Raw genomic sequence first — 18,983 nt, 5'->3', positions numbered from 1 at the left:
CACGTCGCTGAAGGACCTGCCCATGAAGTCTCCTGCCAGATGTTCTACCTCTTCTCTGGCAAGCAGCATCAGTTGACGTGCACGCCTGCTTTTGTTCTTCATTTTCTCAGATTTTAAATTCAGTTAGGTTTCTTAATGGTGAGTAATCTCATCTGGAAACTCACACTATTTTAGCAGAGTTGATATCTGCTTGTTTCCAGTTTTCAAACTTAAAAAAAAAAAAAATCCCAACAAAAAACTTAAAACCAGACAAAAAAAAAAAAAAACAAACAAACAAACAAACAAAAAAACTCCCGTGGAGAGATTTCGTGTCTTACTGTGAAGAGGGAGGAAAAGATGTGGACTGAGTCCAGAGTGTGCCTGACACCAAACTCTTCTAAAATCAAGCTGAAGAAAAAATGCTCTCTTCCACATTTTGAGGAATCTGAAGCATGGAAAGGAATTGTTATTGGACTTGGAGTCTGAGTTGCCAAGCAAAGCAAACTTTCTTCTGTACTCTAAACATGTCCATGTCCTAAGTCGAAGTAGTACTTCTGGTAAAGCAGAGCTAGGTAGAAGTGTCTGCAGGCTTTTTGAATTGAGTGAATAAAACAGCAGAGCTTCCTGAAACCCATGGAAGAATCAAATGTACAGTAAAGCAAGTTTTTGCCTAAAATTTAAGGAAAAAATCCACAAAATTTACATTATGTGAGATACCAGTAGCTTTAATGGTTGGTATTAGTGTTGTATTGCAGTGTATGCTGCTGATACCATTAAACATGATGTGCTTCCAACAACGAAAAGATACAGAATTATGTTTGATCTTTTTTGTGTGTTCTTCCCCCACCACGACCATCATATATTAATTTCTTTTCGAGCTACTTGGAACTTTTACTGAATGTAGTAAGTACAGTTTCTAAGATGCGTGGTGGTGGTTTAAGTGTTGAAATGTCAACGTTTGTTACATATATTCCACAACTGATTTGTTTCACTTGGGTGGTCAAAGATGTTTTCTTTTCCCATGTTAGTGCTAAGCAGTTACAAGCATCTCACAAACTGTTTATTATTGGCTTTATATTTTGAAAGGAATATGTGTTCATAAGAAAGTTCTTAGCACCATCTTCTCTGTTAAATGGCTGGGTGTGTTTCAGAAATCTTCAACTGGAAAAATAGGTTAATTCTCCATAGCAGATGTGAAGGAATTTAAGGCGGGTGACTTCAGCTTAAAAGATTTTTTTTTTTAATTGAATGTATGTTTTGAGATTGCATTGGTTGCAAGTTCATTTGCCCTTTGCTTTTACAAACTAATCAGTGTTAACTGTGATATAGCTTGGACTTGACCATTATAATATGTATCTTTGCTAATACTTTTAACTTTCCTTTTTCCTGTCTTGCTCATCTTCCTTTCATGGTTGCATCCTGAGTTTTCTTTTAGAAATCTATTATATATATATATGTATAATTAATATATAATGTCCCACACCTCTGATCTAGAACACTTCTTTTTATTTAAACCTATCTTATCAATGGATTGAAGATGAGTGCCAAATATAGTAATTATTTCTTTCAGTGATGGTCTCTGATTAACTAGGTCTGCACATATGCACTATATTAGCCAATTTAATAGCTGTAACATATGAAAGTATGGTTTTAATGATACATTTCAGTGAAAAAGATGGTCTGTTGTAAGCTTTCCAAAAGTACTTATTAATATGCTTGCTGGGGTGTTTTTTCTCCTTGCATACATGCACTGTAAAATACCTTTATTTAATAGGAAATAAGGAATCTGTTGTGATTTGCTATTTCTCTAACAGAAAGTGTTTTACACTGAGAAAGAGTCTTCACTAAAAATACCAGCCTCTTGAAATATATGATCTGAAGTAAATGAGTGTTTCTTACAGACTAAGCTGTCATTAGCAAATCATGTAAGCAAGCACCATGGTGCTGGGGGTAAAACAATACAGATCATTTATCTAAATGTGGAACGTGTTTGAAATAGTGGCTTAGCTTTAGCTCTAAATATTGGGAGTGCTCTTGTCCGATACCAACATAGGGTAGAAAAGTAGCTGCCTTGATAACCATTGTGGAGTTTTGTGTCCTACCTTTTGAATCCCTTACTCCTTAGTTGGCTTTTTCTGTTTTTTTTTTTTTTTTTTGGTCACATAGCGGTAGCATTTGAAACAACCTCTTCTGCGGTGTTCTGTCAGGTTATTTTGGTATGTCAGATCATGGGTCTCAAATTGAGTGGAGTCAAAACTTAATGATAGTAAAGGAGACTTCACACTGAGAAGTGTTTCTGTATTAGTATTCAGGAGACCACAGTTAGGTTTGAGGAAACATCTGCTGTTGTTGTACACATACCATCATAGTGGTTATCAAAAGATACGGAATGCAGAGTTGGAAATTTTAGGGGAAAGTACAAAGTGACTTGGCGCTTGGTGGTGCGCCTGAATTGGCAGCAGGGATTCTCCGGGTGCGATTTACCTTCAGGTCTACTTGCGTGTGCTCGATCAACCAGGCTTCCTCTTGGTAGAGCCACAGGTGGAGTTGTGCCCTGAAGCGCTGCCTGGAGCTCCGCACTGGCAGTGTGTGCAGAGGATTCCTCGGTAGTTAGTGCTCTGCATGTGCTGGGACCAGCAACTGGCACATACTTCGCTACTAGTAAAGATGTGATGGGGGAGCTAGGGTACTGTAAATCAGTAAGATTGAAACGAATTAAACCTCTGTGCTTCCCTCTTACTGTGTTACCAGTCGGTAGTAGATGTGTACCTCTAAGTCGGCCAGTTTAAATGGGTGAGGTTGGTCTTAAACAGTTGCTAAGTTGCAGTTGGGTCTGATAGATAACTTAGCACGGAATTTCTAAATTCAATAAATATAACTAAATTTGGAGTCCTGACAAGCTTCAGTAAACTTGTGAGACTTAGAAACAAATTAAATGTTCGGGTTATTTTAAGAGTTGCTTTCATAATATTCTGAAGTGCAGGCTCTATAAGGAAGTGCGATGAAGGAAAAATTGTTACAGTGTGTTATATTTCGGTATCATCTGGGAAGTTTAGTAAAGTTTTTGACTGATACTTAACCAGGAGAAAAATTTCTCATGCAGTACTGCAATTTTATTTAAGAGCTAACGATGTGAACTGTTTTGAGAGATGTACTTAACAATTGCGTGGGCTTTTGTTTGTGTCTTTCAGATGCTGTGCCACTTTTTCTGAGACTGCTGCATTCACCTCATCAAAATGTTTGTGAGCAAGCTGTGTGGGCTTTAGGAAATATCATAGGTGTGTGTTGCTTCTGCCACTAAATACTTCTAAGTTCCTTTTGGTATTGAATGAATAAACTAGGTAGGATTTTGTGTATTTGTAACTTGGAGATGTTCAACTATGAGACAAAAGGCAGCTGTTAGACTGGCAATTACCCTGTTCTTAACTTATTTCTGTTTTCTCTATTGTGTATCGATGGTGTGCACCCAAAGCCACATGCTTACACACTCATGCCAGGTGCGGGAAAAGGAATTACTGGCAGACAGACATGCAGATTGTTAAACTGTTTTGCATTGAGTTCTGAAATTTTGCTTGACCTCACATGCAGTGTTGAATTCTAGAGAAGTTGTGATCATTTGAGCTTTCATTTGATTTTTCCTTGTCCCATGCAAGCATCAGCTTTGTGGTTTACAGCCCTGACTATGTCTGTAGTGCCTGAGGACTAATACCAGTTCTGGCATACTGAGATTTCTACAATCTGATGTTTTAGAAAGGCCTGGTCCTTCTTAAGTAGCAAACCAACAAAATGCGCAGTATTGTAACTGCCCGAAGCTGGTGGTGGTGTGTGTGCAGTACAAGTCAGATGCTGCTTTTGAGGCAACTCTAGTGATACCCAGGCAGTGACAAAAACTGAGTGTTTCTCTCATGCAAAGATGACAATATCTGTTTTCAGGCAATTTTGAACTACTCTTGAGATGTCTTGGTATTGATTATAAACTTTGTGAAGGGATCTTCAGGATTACGTTGGGCTGTCAGTTATTCTCAGTGGTTTTGCATTTTCTCCCACCCCTTCTCCTGCCCACCACCACCCCACCTGTACATCTGCTGCTATAAATTATGGAACACTTTTCTATTAAGAATGTAGCTGGTTTTAGTGAGCAGTTGAAAATGAAGGAATTAGCCAGGCAGCCACAGGTCCTACTAAAGCTTTATATAAGGTGTCTTTATGATAGATGTGTATATATATAGATGTATCTCTTTATATGCATTTTTCCAAGGCCCGTGTTCTTAACTTTGTATGAATTTTAAGTAACTGAAGTTTTAAGTGTGCAGAAGTTACACTTTTTGTGGATGGCATAGGATGATTTGTGCCTTCACAATTCTTTGTCTCAAACAGGTGATGGACCCCAGTGTAGAGACTACGTTATTAGTCTTGGAGTAGTGAAACCACTGCTGTCCTTCATCAGCCCATCTATTCCCATAACTTTCTTAAGAAATGTTACTTGGGTCATGGTCAACTTGTGCCGTCACAAAGATCCTCCTCCGCCGATGGAAACCATTCAGGAGGTGACTGAATTGCTCACTGTTCTGTGTAACTAAACTGAAGTTGAGTATCTGTCTGCCTCAAAAATAACCGTCAGATGCCTCTTTTCCTCCTTAGATCCTTCCAGCGCTCTGTGTTTTAATTCACCACACAGATGTAAATGTAAGTAACACCACTCAGAGCCAGTTTTGTGTTCTAGTTTAGTTGTTCTAGCTGAAGTATCAAGCTTGTAATATTTTTTTTTTAAAGAAGAAAGTTATCTGTGATGTTCTCTTTCATTACGAGAAACTTACTTTGGTATCTTTAACTACTTACTTTTAAGTGTCAGTTACTATTTTTGCCTGATATTTCTCTATCTTTGCAAGTGTCTATTTGCATGTACTTTCCCTACACTTAAAATGCGGTTTCAGTTGTATTTCTGTGAAGATTCATTTACAGATAAATACAAGATTTTTTTGACGAGCACTTAAGTTTGAGGTTGTAGTGAAAATTGGTGTAAACAGAAGAAAAATTAGTGTCTGCTGCATATGTGAAATGTTAGCTTTAGATGTAACTTCTGAGGTGTTAAATATGAACATTTACTTCACTATTAAGCTAAGGAGTGAGACTTTACTGAAATTATGAAATAGGAAAAATTTTTGCCTAAACGTATGTTAGAATTGTTTAAGTCTTTGCTCCCTAGTGAAATTCTAGCTCAGTTGTCTGGCAACAGTGCTTTAGCGAAGTATGTTTAAATAATAAAGTTTACACAGTAATTATATTATTTCTTATATATAAGTAGGTTAAACTAAGCTTATTTGAGTTTCTTGAAATGGCTGGATTTGTGAATAAGTCAAGAGTTGTCAGCTGAAATGATGCTCAATTTTTTTTTTTTAATAAGCAGTCACTTGAAATACTTGAATACACACGTGTACGCACACACACACACAGAGGAAATTCAGTCATAAGTGCTGCTGTACCAGATGTTAAAATCAAAGCTTTTCCTATATTCTGTGGTAGAATGCCAAGAAAAAAATAACTTGATGCTGATGTACAGTTCATTGGTTTGAGAGTGCCAAACACCTATAGTTTAATGTTTGCTAGAGCTTTATCTTCCTTCCAGGAGTGAGTCTTTCATATCAAACATTGTCCACCACTACTTCATGAGAGGAATAGATATGATTGAATTGCTTTTATTATATCCTTCATAATTTAAACGGTAGTTAGCTGTTTATCTGTTTTTTTAATCTCTGTATTCTCTGGAGCTAGAACAGGTTGACCAGCATTTGTATTTTAGACTTCTGTAGAGTGCACTTATGAAGTCTGTAAAACAAAGTGGGGTTTTGCTGTATTACATCAATTCTGGCTTCACAATGGGAATTGTTTTATATTTTAATATGTATTATTTTTTATAAGACTTGCAGTACTTCTGTACTAATTACAAATAAATGTTTTTACTGTTAGATATTGGTAGATACAGTCTGGGCACTCTCATATCTAACGGATGCTGGCAATGAACAGATCCAGATGGTGATAGACTCTGGAATAGTCCCTCATTTGGTTCCTCTCCTCAGTCATCAAGAAGTTAAAGTGCAAGTAAGTTTGGAAAACTTGAAGGAGGCGTTGCTTAAAACGTAATACTAGAGAAAATTCACTTTTATAGTTTGTGTTGAAGTTTAAAGAATATTTTTGCCTGTGTGGTATAACATTTGCATAAAACCTTTTGCTTTTTGAACTGTTACTGTTTGAAAGTATGTGCTCAACTAGAAAAATTGCTGTTTAGAAGTCTTTGAAGAAAATGTTTTGTTTCAGACTGCTGCACTGAGAGCTGTAGGAAACATTGTCACTGGTACCGATGAACAGACACAGGTAGTTCTGAATTGTGAAGCTCTTTCACATTTTCCAGCACTTCTGACACATCCCAAAGAAAAAATTAATAAGGTAGGTAACTGCAGAGGTGGTACCTCATTGATAACTTTTTTGTATTTGTCTTGGGTCTTTTGGATTCCACATAATGTAGCGTGGTAGAAATTTGAGCAATTGTCTACTTACACCAGTTTATGGCAATAGCAAGCAGAGTGCTGAGATTTTTCTTGACGTTAACATCCGTAGAAGAATCTCTAAGGAGCTACAAACTTGTACTTGATAAGAATGTTGTTCCCTGATTCTTCTAATTGAATTTTTATGAAATTAAAATTTTATCTTAATTCTGGCTGTTGACTTAGAGGTTAGAGTTCTTGATATGTGAAATGTCACTTTAATTAAACTGACTCTCTTGGAAGTGATGAAATAGAGATAATTGGATGTCTCTCTGAATGGTGTATGTGTGATAAATGGAATTTAAACCAAGTCAGACTGGGGGTGGGGTGTGGGGAGTGTGTGTGTATGTGTGTGTGTATAGAAAAGGCTTTAAACGGGGGCACTGATAGTGCAGTGCTGATTCCGGAGTGCATCTGAGGCATGTTGTTGAGTTCTAGGGTGCCACTTTACAACATTGCCAATGATTAAAGCCCAAAACAAGCCCACCAAGACAAGCCTAGGCATCTTAAATCTCTAACAGGTTCATTAGTGAAAATGATCCTGTGATCTGATCCAAGAGACTCAGTTGAATGAAATGTGAGGATTCCTGACCAAAAAGTTGTCATGCCAAATAAGTAGAGAGGGGAATTGAGGAGGAGTGATGGAGGGTGTCTAGGATGTGATAAATTTATCAACTATAGGATTAAAACAAGGTGATACTCTGAATGTATTCCAAATTTTACGTGGAACTGTTTGTTATTTCTTGATTAATTCCTCCTTAAAAGAGGGGGTGGGGGATGCTTGATCCCTTTTTAACATAAGCCAAAGACTGTATCTGGATGCTTAGTTCAAAATTTCAACTGTTCAGGACTGAGAGGGTTTACTGGGGGAAAGATCTCCTCTTACACACGTTCCTAGGCACCTGCTGTTGGTTATTGCAGGGAGGAGAGTGTCCTGGGCTTAGGGACAGAATTAAAGGGTCATGTAACTTGACAGTGTTCTTGGAAAGGTAGCATTTAAGTAATAAGTGTTGCATTTTTTTGATGATTGGCACTAAGAGGAGATACGTTATGGAGCAGGTAGAGAACATACTGTCTTCTGCCACTCTCATGGCGGGAAAACATGATGCTGTAATGCATTGTGGAGCTCCCCTGCCCATCAGCTGAAAACTGCTGTAGCCTTCATTCTCACTAGTGGAATTGGTTATGAGTGCTCATTTGTAGCTTTGTGGCTTTTTGTCACAACTAATTTTTCCTTTTAATCAGTGGATTTGGAGTATTTGGTTGTAACTTGGTAACAATTAAAACTGAAGAGTCTTATGGAGTCTCCTAAGGTGAGACTGTCCACTTTGTTGCCTGTATGTACAGCTGATTTCCTAGGAATTCAGCTATGTACAATCAGACTGATACAATACTTGATTGTATTTAAGATTGGCTAGTGTATGAGTTGCAGATCTAAAATGTGCAGGTATAAAGTCTTGTTGGAGTGGAAATAAAATATGATATAGAAGGCTATCTGAATTAATAATTGCTCGTCTCCTTTTATTTTGCAGGAAGCAGTGTGGTTCCTATCTAACATCACTGCAGGAAATCAGCAGCAAGTTCAGGCAGTAATAGATGCAAACCTTGTTCCAATGATAATACATCTTCTAGATAAGGTTAGATAACAAAAAGGATTTAACAGTTTGTTTCCTTAATTGGGGAAAGTGACACTGAATTCCTTGCTTCATGTTTTACATCATACTGTAAACGTGGGGGGCAGGGGTCAACTATACCCTGGAGCATTTTTCATATGTTGCAAGATAAAAACATTACTGTTGATATTCCTTTGTGAAGTGCTGTGAGATGATGAGTGCCAGATGTATTGGGGAAAGGAAGCAGATCAGGGGATTGTGAGTCCTTCTAAATCTTACTTTAATTCTTTTTCTCACTTTGTAAACAACCGGGATAGAGTTCTTTACTCTCGTATGTGATGTGAAGAAGTCGGGATGGAAACAGCATTCAGTTAGTTCCCAGCATTTTGCCGGAGCTTGAGGATTTCATCCTTTTTTCCCCACCTTATCTGGAAACATAGGAAGTGCTCAACAGTGGCATTTATTAACTTCTTCATGTTAAGGCATTTATCTAGTCTGAGAGCAATGCAAGTAATGATCCTGTGACACTAGGTTATGGACTGGGGTTGTCCCATTTAAACAGGTAAAACTGCATCAAGAAAAAACAGGTGGCCATAGAAAATAATTGTAGCTTTTCTGTGTTCAGTGTTTCCCATAGAAAAGTAAGATGCTGTATGCATGTATGGATGCATTATTTTCAGTATGAAGCTTGTTGAGACGGATGCTTTTACTACCTTTTTATTCAATAGTGAAGTCAGGTAGTTGCTCACAAACATTTCTGAATGCTTTTCTCATGCTTTTTCACATAGCCTCACATTGCTTGTTGAGTGGTAATTGGGTCATCATTTGAGACTTTAGATAGCTGTATTCCTTTTCAGTTGCTGGGTGTTAGTGTCTTTTAAAACACTAATTTCCAAACCACATTGTGCTCCTGAGGATCTGCCTTGTGAGAAAGGAGGATAGCTAAAAGCATGTTTTTAAACAGGAAAAGTACAATATTTCTGTTTTTCAAACACTTTCTACTTTTGGCTTTATTCATTACTTGATTTCTCTTTCTTGAAGTGTGGAAGGCAGCCAGAAATACCAACCCTGTGATGTGTTCAGCTATGGCAATGATGCAATATCTTGCTTCAGTGTAGAGACTGGGGTGGAGACTGAAGGAATCCTTGTCTCTCTTCCTAAGTAACGTATGGCTGTTCACAGACAGTTCTGTTGATGGTCAATTTGTTGATGGCTGAAAAAGAGTTGAAGACCTTTCTCTAAGTTTATTAAGCAGATTCAAGTTGACTAACTTGAGGCAGACACAGTTTTACAGTATGTACAGTGGTTTATCAAAATTGACACTTACTGCTTATCTCTCACTAATACATGGCAGCTGTTGATAAGGAATGCGAGAGAGTGGAGTACTACAGTTTTTATTTACATTGATGCAAACAAATTTCCCTTCCTCTGGAAGATCAATTTAAAAGTTTCAGGGAATGGATGAAAACTCAGACATTTGCAGGATTTGTTAGTTACCTTCCCCACTTACTGAAAACTGATGTGGTGAGACCGTTCAGAATGGACTGTAGCAAATACAAGCTTTGACTAGAATACTACGCTACATAAAAATTGGAATGATTGTTTCTATTTACACTTGTATTTTTAGGGTGACTTTGGTACACAGAAGGAAGCTGCTTGGGCAATAAGCAACTTAACGATCAGTGGCAGAAAAGACCAGGTGAGTCAAACCTTAAGAAAAGGTCCCTTAACTCTCTTGGGTGCAATTGAGAGAGTGCATCAGCTGATTAGTGTAGACTTCTTCTGTGCCAGGATTATGAATGTCTGGATTCCTCCTCGTTCAGTAACTCCCTTCCCTCTTCCACAAGGGATTTAAGAGTGAACTTCAGCTTTTGTTTCTGGAGTGACCTGAGATTAGGAGTATCAGTGGGGATTTGGATGGAAGCTCTTCTGTTAAGATGGCGTTGTACCTATGAATGACTGCATTCAGGCTCTGATGAGATTCTTGCTCATTCAACATCTCTTATCTATCTTTTTTTTTTTTTTCCCCTTTATGGATAAGAGTGTGAGAATTACAATGATAGTAGGCATTGTGTAGAAATGCACTAGTTTCTTGTAAGCCCAGAATATTAAATTTGCGGCAGGGTTAGAGTGTGGTGCTGTCATGCCCAATATGAGGTTGAAACTCCTTGTCTAATACTGAAAAAAATCACAGTATCTGCTGCTTGTGTGTTGTAGACTTGAAATGTATTTGTAACATAATTCATAAATACTACCTTTTAATGCTCTAAAACAGGAATTTCTGAAAGTGACTGTTTTAGAATGCTTTTACACTGTTGGATAGCTTTGAGTACTTTGACTTCATTAAACTTGTTTGCAAGTGTGCTTGTGGTACAGTGTTTGCTTCTGCCACACTCCTGATTGAACTGTTTGCTTTTTTCCCCTTAGGTGGCATACTTAATTCAACAAAACGTAATTCCTCCCTTTTGCAATTTGCTGACAGTAAAAGATGCGCAAGTTGTGCAAGTGGTTCTGGATGGACTAAGTAATATATTAAAAATGGCTGAAGATGAAGCAGAAACCATAGCCAATCTTATAGAAGAGTGTGGAGGTATGATTCTTAATATTTTCATACTGTTTTTTCAGAAACTGATGGTTTGGCTCTCTACCATGTGTATATGCTGTTGGCTTTATAGTGTGTTGGCACAGATGTTTTAAGCAAAGTTTTTTTTAAAAATGACCCTTTTCATGCCTATCGGGTGAATATACTTAGCTGTTCCAAACTGAGTTCATTGTAGAGTGAAATGTGGAGGAGCTGGATAATGGCAATAGAGTTTATTAGGTGTCAGTTTTGTAACAGTCTGATGTACTTGGCAAATTAGTTTCTGTTAATTTAGGGATGAAATGCTTACCTTGATCATGCACAAGTCATGTCCATGTGAATGTGGGGGGGATGGGGAAGGAAAAACTACATCCAGTGTTTGCAGGAATATGATTCCTTTAATTTCTCAATGGCTTTCAGACTTCTGTGTTGGTTGCTATTTAGTATCACTGTTCTTTTCTCCTTGAAGAGTTTCAGTCAAATTTGGGCACAGGTAAAAAAAACGGGATTTTGTTAACGTGGACTTGAATAAGTTTTAAAATACAAACTATTGGGGGAGAAGGGAAAGCTTAACTGATTGGTGACGGCTGTGGGAGAGGAGTTCACACTTGAAGTTCTGACAAGCAGAGCTTTAAAAATACTGGTGTGTGCTCTACTCATGTCTGCCATGAGTAGAGCGTACTGTACTGGAGCTGCTTGTAGTATAATCAATCTATAGGTCAGTAACTTGGTGGCATTTGTGCCACCAACAGTGTGTGGATTTGGAATGTCACAGCTTGGGGCTATCGCACCACGTGCTGAGAAGATGTTTTTGTGCAAAGGGAGCGTGTCCTAGTGCTTGGCCCTCACCGTGTTTCCACAGATCAGTTTACTTGTAGCAAGAAGTACTGTCATGGCTGGTATTGACTTTGTAGACTTTTTTTTGTCGTGGTTATGTATTCTTCAGTCTCTAATATATTTCTTCAATGTCTAAGAAGCTTTTATGCTTTAAGCATCTTAGTCACTCTATTTTTAGATTTGCTTTTAATTACTTTGAGACCTTAAGGAGAGGGAGATTGTTTTGTCTGAACTTAGTATTTTAAATCTGTTACATTCCTTGTGTATTTATTATAGGCCTGGAGAAAATTGAACAGCTACAAAATCATGAAAATGAAGACATCTACAAACTGGCTTATGAGATCATTGATCAGTTCTTCTCTTCAGATGATGTAAGTCTGTAATAGCTCTGCAATCTGCTTCTCTAGTTGTTTGTTCATAAACATGGGTCAAGATGAAGGCAACAGCTCCAAACCTCCTCTGTGACATTTACTTGTTTTTTCAATGAGGAATGAGCCCTTACTTGAGCCTATTGCATATCTTACCATTCTTCATGATGAAGTATCTAAAGATCTGATGCCTAATTTAAGCCATATCTCTAGGGATTCAAATACTAGACTTTGAATAGTTCTCTTAACTGTCAGCGTCTCTCTAAGCTTGACATTTCACATTTGATAAGCTCCCTGCTGACTTGAGTACTGTATCTGAGAATCTGCTGCTTAAGAAACAAATGATTTTGGTTATTTTAGTAATTTCAGAGGTAGGATGTGCTGATCAAGAAGGTTGTTTTCAGTTTAAACATGTAATGTAAATCAGAGGAAGGCTTTGGATTTGCATGCGCTTTAAATCATAACTGTTAATTGCATATAAAGGAAATGCAATCACATCAGGCTGTGCCATGAGGTGAAAGAGTTTTCTGCTTGGTTGAAGAATTTGTGGGAGCAGGTTACTGCAAAAATGGTAGAGCTCACTTGCATTCATGCCCTACTGTCAGCACTGAAGTTTATTTTGTGCTAGTTTCACTTTTATATGAACATTAAGACATAAGTCTTGTTTAGCAACTCAAATTTTGCATATACAGCAGGACTTGGAATTCAATGTAGTGTCAGTTTGGTAACCTATACACTACCTATTTAAATGGAAATTGCAGTTTCAGCTTAATCCTTACTTGATTTAATGGTATTGGTCTTAAGAACTCTGTCAGCTTACAAACTGGTAGTAAGGGTGATGCATGACTGACAGAATACTTTCCAGGAGTGAAAACTTCATAAACAAGAGAGTCTGGGTGCTGTGTAGCCTACCTACTAAATGTGAACTAAAATTAAAATGTTTTGGCCTAAATTACTTTGTCGTTATAGTGCTCTTACTAATTTGGGGGAGCAGAATGACAAGACTTGATGTAAGGAAGTCTATTAAGTGAAGAGATAGATGCTCTTTAGGGTTGTCTGGCTTCTTTTTAGTGAGGCTTTTGTCTTTCTATTCCTACTCATGATGTTCTTGTTCTGTTACAGATTGATGAAGATCCTAGCCTTGTTCCAGAAGCAATACAAGGCGGAACATTTGGTTTCAATTCATCTGCCAATGTACCAGCAGAAGGGTTCCAGTTTTAGAGTGGTATTTTGGAAGTTAGGTACAATGCAGCACTGAATAAAAAAAAGGTTTGATCCATCAATCTTGGCTCATGGGATCCGCTGCTGCATTAAATCGGGAAAGAAAATGTGAAGATTTCATTTGGAATCACAGAAAAGCCCAAATGAAGTCAAGATGGCGAGTGGGTGCGAGTGAGAATGAGTGGCAAAATGTAATGAAAAACTTCACACTGAATGCTTATTTAGATTGTTCAAAGAAAAAGGGCTACAGGTCAAAGATCTTCAGTGCCTGAGAAGGAACAATGACTTACTAGAGCAATTGGGGGGAAATGCAGTACTATCATCATCAAGCCTTGTAAGCATAAGAGAATAGGATGCCCACATAAGTCCAAGGAGAATGAGCCCAGGCCTTGCTATGAAGCACCGTGTGAATGGACACCGTTGAATGAATGTCTGGACTCGATGCTCTGGAGCCAGGCTCACGTTTCAAATACCGGGGCTCTTCAGTCCTGAAGCAGGCTCCTAGTCCTGGAGTGGCGTGTGTACGAGAGTATGGTTGTGATGCTGTATGTGAACGCATGCAAGCTTGATTCGCCTTCAGGGGGCTGATAATAAACCTAGTAAATCATCAAAATGAGTTCATAAGTGTTAACTTACACTGGACACAAAAACGAAGACCGGTTTAGCAGCAGACTCTGGTTTACTCCTGCAGCCTGTGTTTCTTTTTTGTTTTGTTTTGGTTTTTTTTTTTTCCCTTTTATTTTTCTTTTAGTTATTTTTAATTTCTTTCCTGTATGGCTTATTAGTTGTTTGTAAAGTCAGAATTTCAGGAAGGCTTCCCTGTGCATTTGCACCAGATGAATGTTTGATGTTCTGAAAAGCTTTCCATATCATCAAAACTAATTTGTAGATTTTTGCATGAAAAAATCATACATTTCCCTTCAAATAGACTGTGTTGCAGTACACAAGTTGCCATAATAGTAGAAAGCAGTAAAATGTGGTAATAAAATCTCATCCTTTTCATTTTCAAAGATAACATGAAGACCTTTGCATGTGGTAATCTACAGCATAGTTCATTTTTAGATTTTGTTGAGTCCTGTAACCAAATGTTTCTGTTGTGGTAGAATACCGTGCTGTGTTTCAATGTTACTTGTTTTCAAACTTTGTTTTCTATGAAAATGATATGGAAACTTCTAAAAATGAAATTTGGTGCATATGTACTGCCGAATAAAGACCGAAAAAGAGGTGTGAATAGATGTACAAATCAAGTCATGGTTTGAACACCTTTAATATGCCTAATCCAATTGTTTTAGACTCTTTTTATCTTAGATGTAGGCAGCCATGAACAATCTATTTTGAGCCACTTTAGAGAGAAAACTTTGTATTTTAAACTTGCACAAAAAGGATGCAAGTGTTTTTATAATTGGAATAATGCCTCAGTTTTGAGGTTCTGCACACTAAATTAAAGGTGACATTACAAATTTGTACAAAATGAACTCTTTATAAGGTGGCTCATTGTAGGAAATGCTGTGCCTTCCCCTTTGAGCACAAGTGTTGCATGAACAACAGTTTGCTATAATAAAACATACCAGATTAGCCACCATTAGCATCTATATCTACCTTGTGTTTTAAAATCAACTGGTAATTCTGAAACACTGTAGAATGGATAAAGATTATTTTGTGATCATAACTCTTTGTTGGACTAGAGTATTTTTGCAGCATTCCTTGTCATCAGAAACATGGTTAAAGTTTAAAACTAGAAGCAGCGGAAACTAGCTTGTGAAATTATCCAAGTAGAGTGCAGGCTAGGCTGTCTTGGGGAAATAAACATTAAAACTTGCAACAGTTGTATTTGGTGTGTCTTTGTATATACACTCCAGTCTTCATCCAAAGGTGCAGAAGATCATTTGAAGAAAGTTACTTTGACATTTCCGAATCTTTTTTAACCTGCCAGATGCCAGTATGTTGTGTGGTATGTTGTGTAGGCTTGAGGTAAATAACTTTTGGTATAAATATTAAGAAATAACTAATTTACCTAATCACATAGTATGTAGTCACTGAATAAATTAGGGCTGTTTCCGTTAAAATATGGGAAACCCTTAGAGGAGGTAAAATGCTTAAACTGGTGTTTTTAAGGAAGCTGTAAAATTACACTTATTACTGACTTCACCTTTCTGAATGTTGTTCTGTAGAAAAATGCTTTATTGTTAGCATCCTTTCTCATTAGGGGCAAGAAGAGGACAGGTGTTTGTAGCAGCTTTTACGTTGCCAAAACAAATAAAAAAGCTTAAAACTTGATGGCAAGGTCTGCCTTTAAGGTCAGTAAATGCCTCCTTTTGGCACTTCCCTGATGTGATGTGCTTGGAGAACTCCCTTAAGCCGGGGCTGTGCTAGCTGCAGCCTGTAATTTCTGACGTGGTCAGTGGTGGTGGTTTGTTGTTTCTGTTTTTTAGTGTTTAAGTGGAAAATCTGTTTCACAGCAGATCCTGTCCTGTCAGTTTACCAAAATACGGAAAGCTTAAACATTTCAGCATCCACAGGGTGGCAGTACTCGAAGTTCTTCAGGAGAGGAACTGAAGCCAGTTTGCCTAATGCCTCTTTTCGCCAAAAGTTGCAGTTGGAGGTAACGTATTTTATCACGTTGTTGGGGAAAGGGGAGTTGTTTGGGACCTTTGGGCTACAAACAAGAAAACTTAAAGACTTTAGGAATACCGATCAGTTTATTAAGACATCAAAAAGTAAGAAAGCAGGAGTTACAGGTACAACCTTTCATCGCTGCGATGGAAGTCACAGACCAATTTTCAGCCTACATGTGAAAATGAGTAAATTTTAGCCTCTGACTTTACTGAGCAGTAGAATTAGGTCATCAATAGAAGCAACTCGGATGTTTCCCTTTTAACATTAAAGCTGTGACATGGAGTGTACTTCTCAAGCTGTTCGGTAGCAGCATGCTGCTCTGTGATATTTAGATTGTAACCGTGCAGATGGTGACTCTTTGGTCACTGTTCTTCGAGTCTAATAAAAATAACCAAAGACGCGGAGTTGAGGTGGTATGTTAATCCACTCTTATGGGACTTTGAAGTAGAAAATTAGCTTTTCAGTGAATTAGGTTAGCAGATAACTAGAAAAAGACTTTTAAAATATTGAAAAGGACAAAAGTTAATCTGTAATATAAACTATTGCAGGTAGGATTTTTATTCCAAGGAGCACCACTGTTGGACCAAATTGGAATTTTAGGATCGTAGGGTTGGACTAGCTGATTTCGCCAGGAGGAGTAGCTCTATGGAGAGAAGAACAGTATGCTGAATCGAAAGGGATAGCTTGAGAGAAGTTGACCCTGTTTCTTTTTCTCCCACTACTGAAAGTGGAACGGCCTCCGATTGTGTGAGGCCTTTGAGCATAGGAGAGCCTTTTGCTGGATGCACAGAGCCTTCAGCGGATATACCTTTCATCTTTCTGCACAGAATGGCACCTTCTGGTGGATCACGAGCATTCCCAGTAAGTTGTCTACTGCTGCTGTTTTGGAACAGGCTAGTCTGACTGTTAAAAAGTAATTTCTCCATAGTATGTTAAGATACCAAACAAAAGGGTTTCCAGTAAAATTAACTGCTGGCTGAAGAACTTAGCCAGCCCTGAGGAAGAGAACCTGATGAGTTCTGTGGAACCAGGGCTCTGCTCTTACCCAATTTCAAAAGCCTAAGGAAAACAGCGGGTGTGCCAGGAAGGAAGAGGGGGTGACTATTTCTGCTTGAAAGTGAAGAAATCTCTATTAACAACTCCTATCATTCTGTATGTTGCATAAACTACTAAATGACTTTTGCTTCTTTAGAACTAAGAATGTCTTCATATTAATACTTGTGGACTCTTTGCCACTTTTAACTATAAATGTTTCCTCAACTCTGCATGTCACCAAATTACTGGCAGGAAGGCTGGTCACAAGGCTGGAAACAATTACACAAGTCCTGCATCTGGATCAAATAGACTTTATGAAAGGAAACTTAGTAGCAGAAAATGTGTAAAGTTTACAAACTCTTCCTAACAGTAAGTTTTAGCTACTGCCAGAGTGAAACTCAGAAGGCACACAGTTAATTGAAAAAGTTAATATTGCTTCAATACCTACAGAAAAGCAACTGGACACCCAATTGCTATAAAGCAATTCCAATTTTTGCTTGTAAGTCCTTTGAAATAGGAGTCCTGCATTTATTCTGCTGGTTTGATGTGCTCCAAAGCTGAGGAAGTTTTCAAGCTCTCATTAAAACTGTCATATGTAAATACCTTTGTTATACTTTTAAATTTCAATAAAACAACACTGAAAGCTACCGTTACTACAAAATGACAAATGTGGAAAACTTTAAATGCCAGCTATTGGTAAATCCGTTACAGATGTTTTGTAATTTGATGGAAAGGCAGGTGGTCATAGTCAGACTTCGTATCGGCAGCACCAGATCATGGTGTGAAGCAAGTATGTCATTCCTAGAATAGCAGTTTTTCAGATTAAATGTTGCTTCATCTTGAATTCTTAATTCTCTTAAGTGCATAAAAATATAGCAGGTATAAACCAACCAAGGTTCCTACTCTGAACATGAGTTATATTGTAAATTATTGTCTAAAGCTGCCTTGTTTAGTGGTCTGCTTCTGTAGCTTTTTCCTTAAGACCTTCCTGGTGTGTTGAAGGGGGGGCAGTAGAGAGGGAAAGATTATAATTTTATAATTTTTTTTTTTATTCTGTATTATGTAGTGCACGTAGCCCAGAAACAAAACTGCTTCTAGGCTGAGTGCCCGTGCCATTTGGACTTTCAGGTACTGCAGTTCACAAGGTTGTCTTTGTTGCTGCGTACGTAGTATAGATCCTGGAGTGAAGTATCAATACATTCCCATCCACCACTGTAAAAATTGAAGTATTGTTGAGCTGGAGAAGCATCTTTCAAAAAATGCGAAACAGATTTAGACCTTCGTGAACTTGGGGTGGAAAGGGAGGGGAGTAGTGTGATACCATGGACAGCTACAGACTTGGAGGCTGAAAAAGAGGTATTAAAATGAGAAAAGAAACATAACTGTAGTAGCTGGTTCAGCATTAAGTAAAAAATCTGAGTGCTTTGTCAGCCTCGGAGTTTTTTCTCAAGTGGCTGGCTGTGTAGCCAGTGAAGTTCTGTGCATGCCTATTGTGGGTAAAACCCTTGCATGAGCGATACCGTGACAGTAAAATCTTACTCTATCCTACTGTGTTACTTCCCTTCTTCCAAGCTTTCTTTTTTTCCCCTTAACTATATGCCCAATTTACCTCTTCCTTATTTAAGCTGTTTGAAATCAGTTGCAGATTTGGACTCCTTCACTCACACTACACACTTAATACTAATTTTTTCTACTGCCTTTGACAAGGTTGTTGTAATGCACCGGAATTGTGCAGCCAGCAATTCAACTGTTGTGGTAGAACCAAAGCCTTAGTTTGCAGGTTGGTTTTTGTGGACCTGAAGAAGGATTTCCTCACCTAAAATGTTGTATTTTCTCTAACTGTATCACTTGCTCTCATATAGTATGTGCAGTTACAAACGTTGATTTGTTACACATTTGTCTTGGCTGTCTGGCATTTTCATGTTTTAGCTACTGGTTTCTTTGTGTGTTGCCACATGATAGCTTTCTAGAATTGCAGAAACATAGAAATGCAGATTTTTTTTTTTTTTTAAATGGGATAACCTTGGGAGTATGTTCCAGATGACTTTATTCATACTGAGCCACAAATGATACCTGTGTTGCTATATCTGTTTTAAGTTAGTAGGCTTGTTGGGATACCTATTTTGCACTGGCTGTGCATCTTGAAAACGTAGTGCTTGTTAGGATTTTTGTATTTCACCTGACTTAAATT

The 18,983-nt window shown here is 37.9% G+C and overlaps 1 protein-coding gene and 1 non-coding gene across 4 annotated transcripts in view; both read left to right on the top strand.

Annotated features, from left to right (window-relative positions):
- KPNA4 (karyopherin subunit alpha 4) overlaps positions 1-14,963 on the top strand; it is a 29,047-nt gene extending 14,084 nt beyond the window's left edge. For all 3 annotated transcript variants that reach the window (XM_042793669.1, XM_009967707.3, XM_042793679.1), the window contains exons 8-17: positions 3,171-3,257; positions 4,357-4,526; positions 4,621-4,665; positions 5,947-6,078; positions 6,295-6,423; positions 8,054-8,158; positions 9,762-9,833; positions 10,562-10,724; positions 11,829-11,923; positions 13,043-14,963. In XM_042793669.1, coding sequence (XP_042649603.1) covers positions 3,171-3,257; positions 4,357-4,526; positions 4,621-4,665; positions 5,947-6,078; positions 6,295-6,423; positions 8,054-8,158; positions 9,762-9,833; positions 10,562-10,724; positions 11,829-11,923; positions 13,043-13,141 — 1,097 coding nt within the window. In that variant the 3' untranslated portion in view covers positions 13,142-14,963. The remainder of the gene's footprint in view (positions 1-3,170; positions 3,258-4,356; positions 4,527-4,620; positions 4,666-5,946; positions 6,079-6,294; positions 6,424-8,053; positions 8,159-9,761; positions 9,834-10,561; positions 10,725-11,828; positions 11,924-13,042) is intronic.
- On the top strand, positions 6,759-7,078 carry LOC116964828. Its single transcript, XR_004408973.2, has one exon.
- Positions 14,964-18,983: the final 4,020 nt, after the last annotated feature.

The sequence above is a fragment of the Tyto alba genome, unplaced genomic scaffold (assembly GCF_018691265.1).
Source record: "Tyto alba isolate M040663 unplaced genomic scaffold, T.alba_DEE_v4.0 Super-Scaffold_10, whole genome shotgun sequence".
NCBI classification, from domain to species: domain Eukaryota; kingdom Metazoa; phylum Chordata; class Aves; order Strigiformes; family Tytonidae; genus Tyto; species Tyto alba.
The sequence above is the reverse complement of the archived record's forward strand: the minus strand, read 5'-3'. Positions and strand labels throughout refer to the sequence as shown.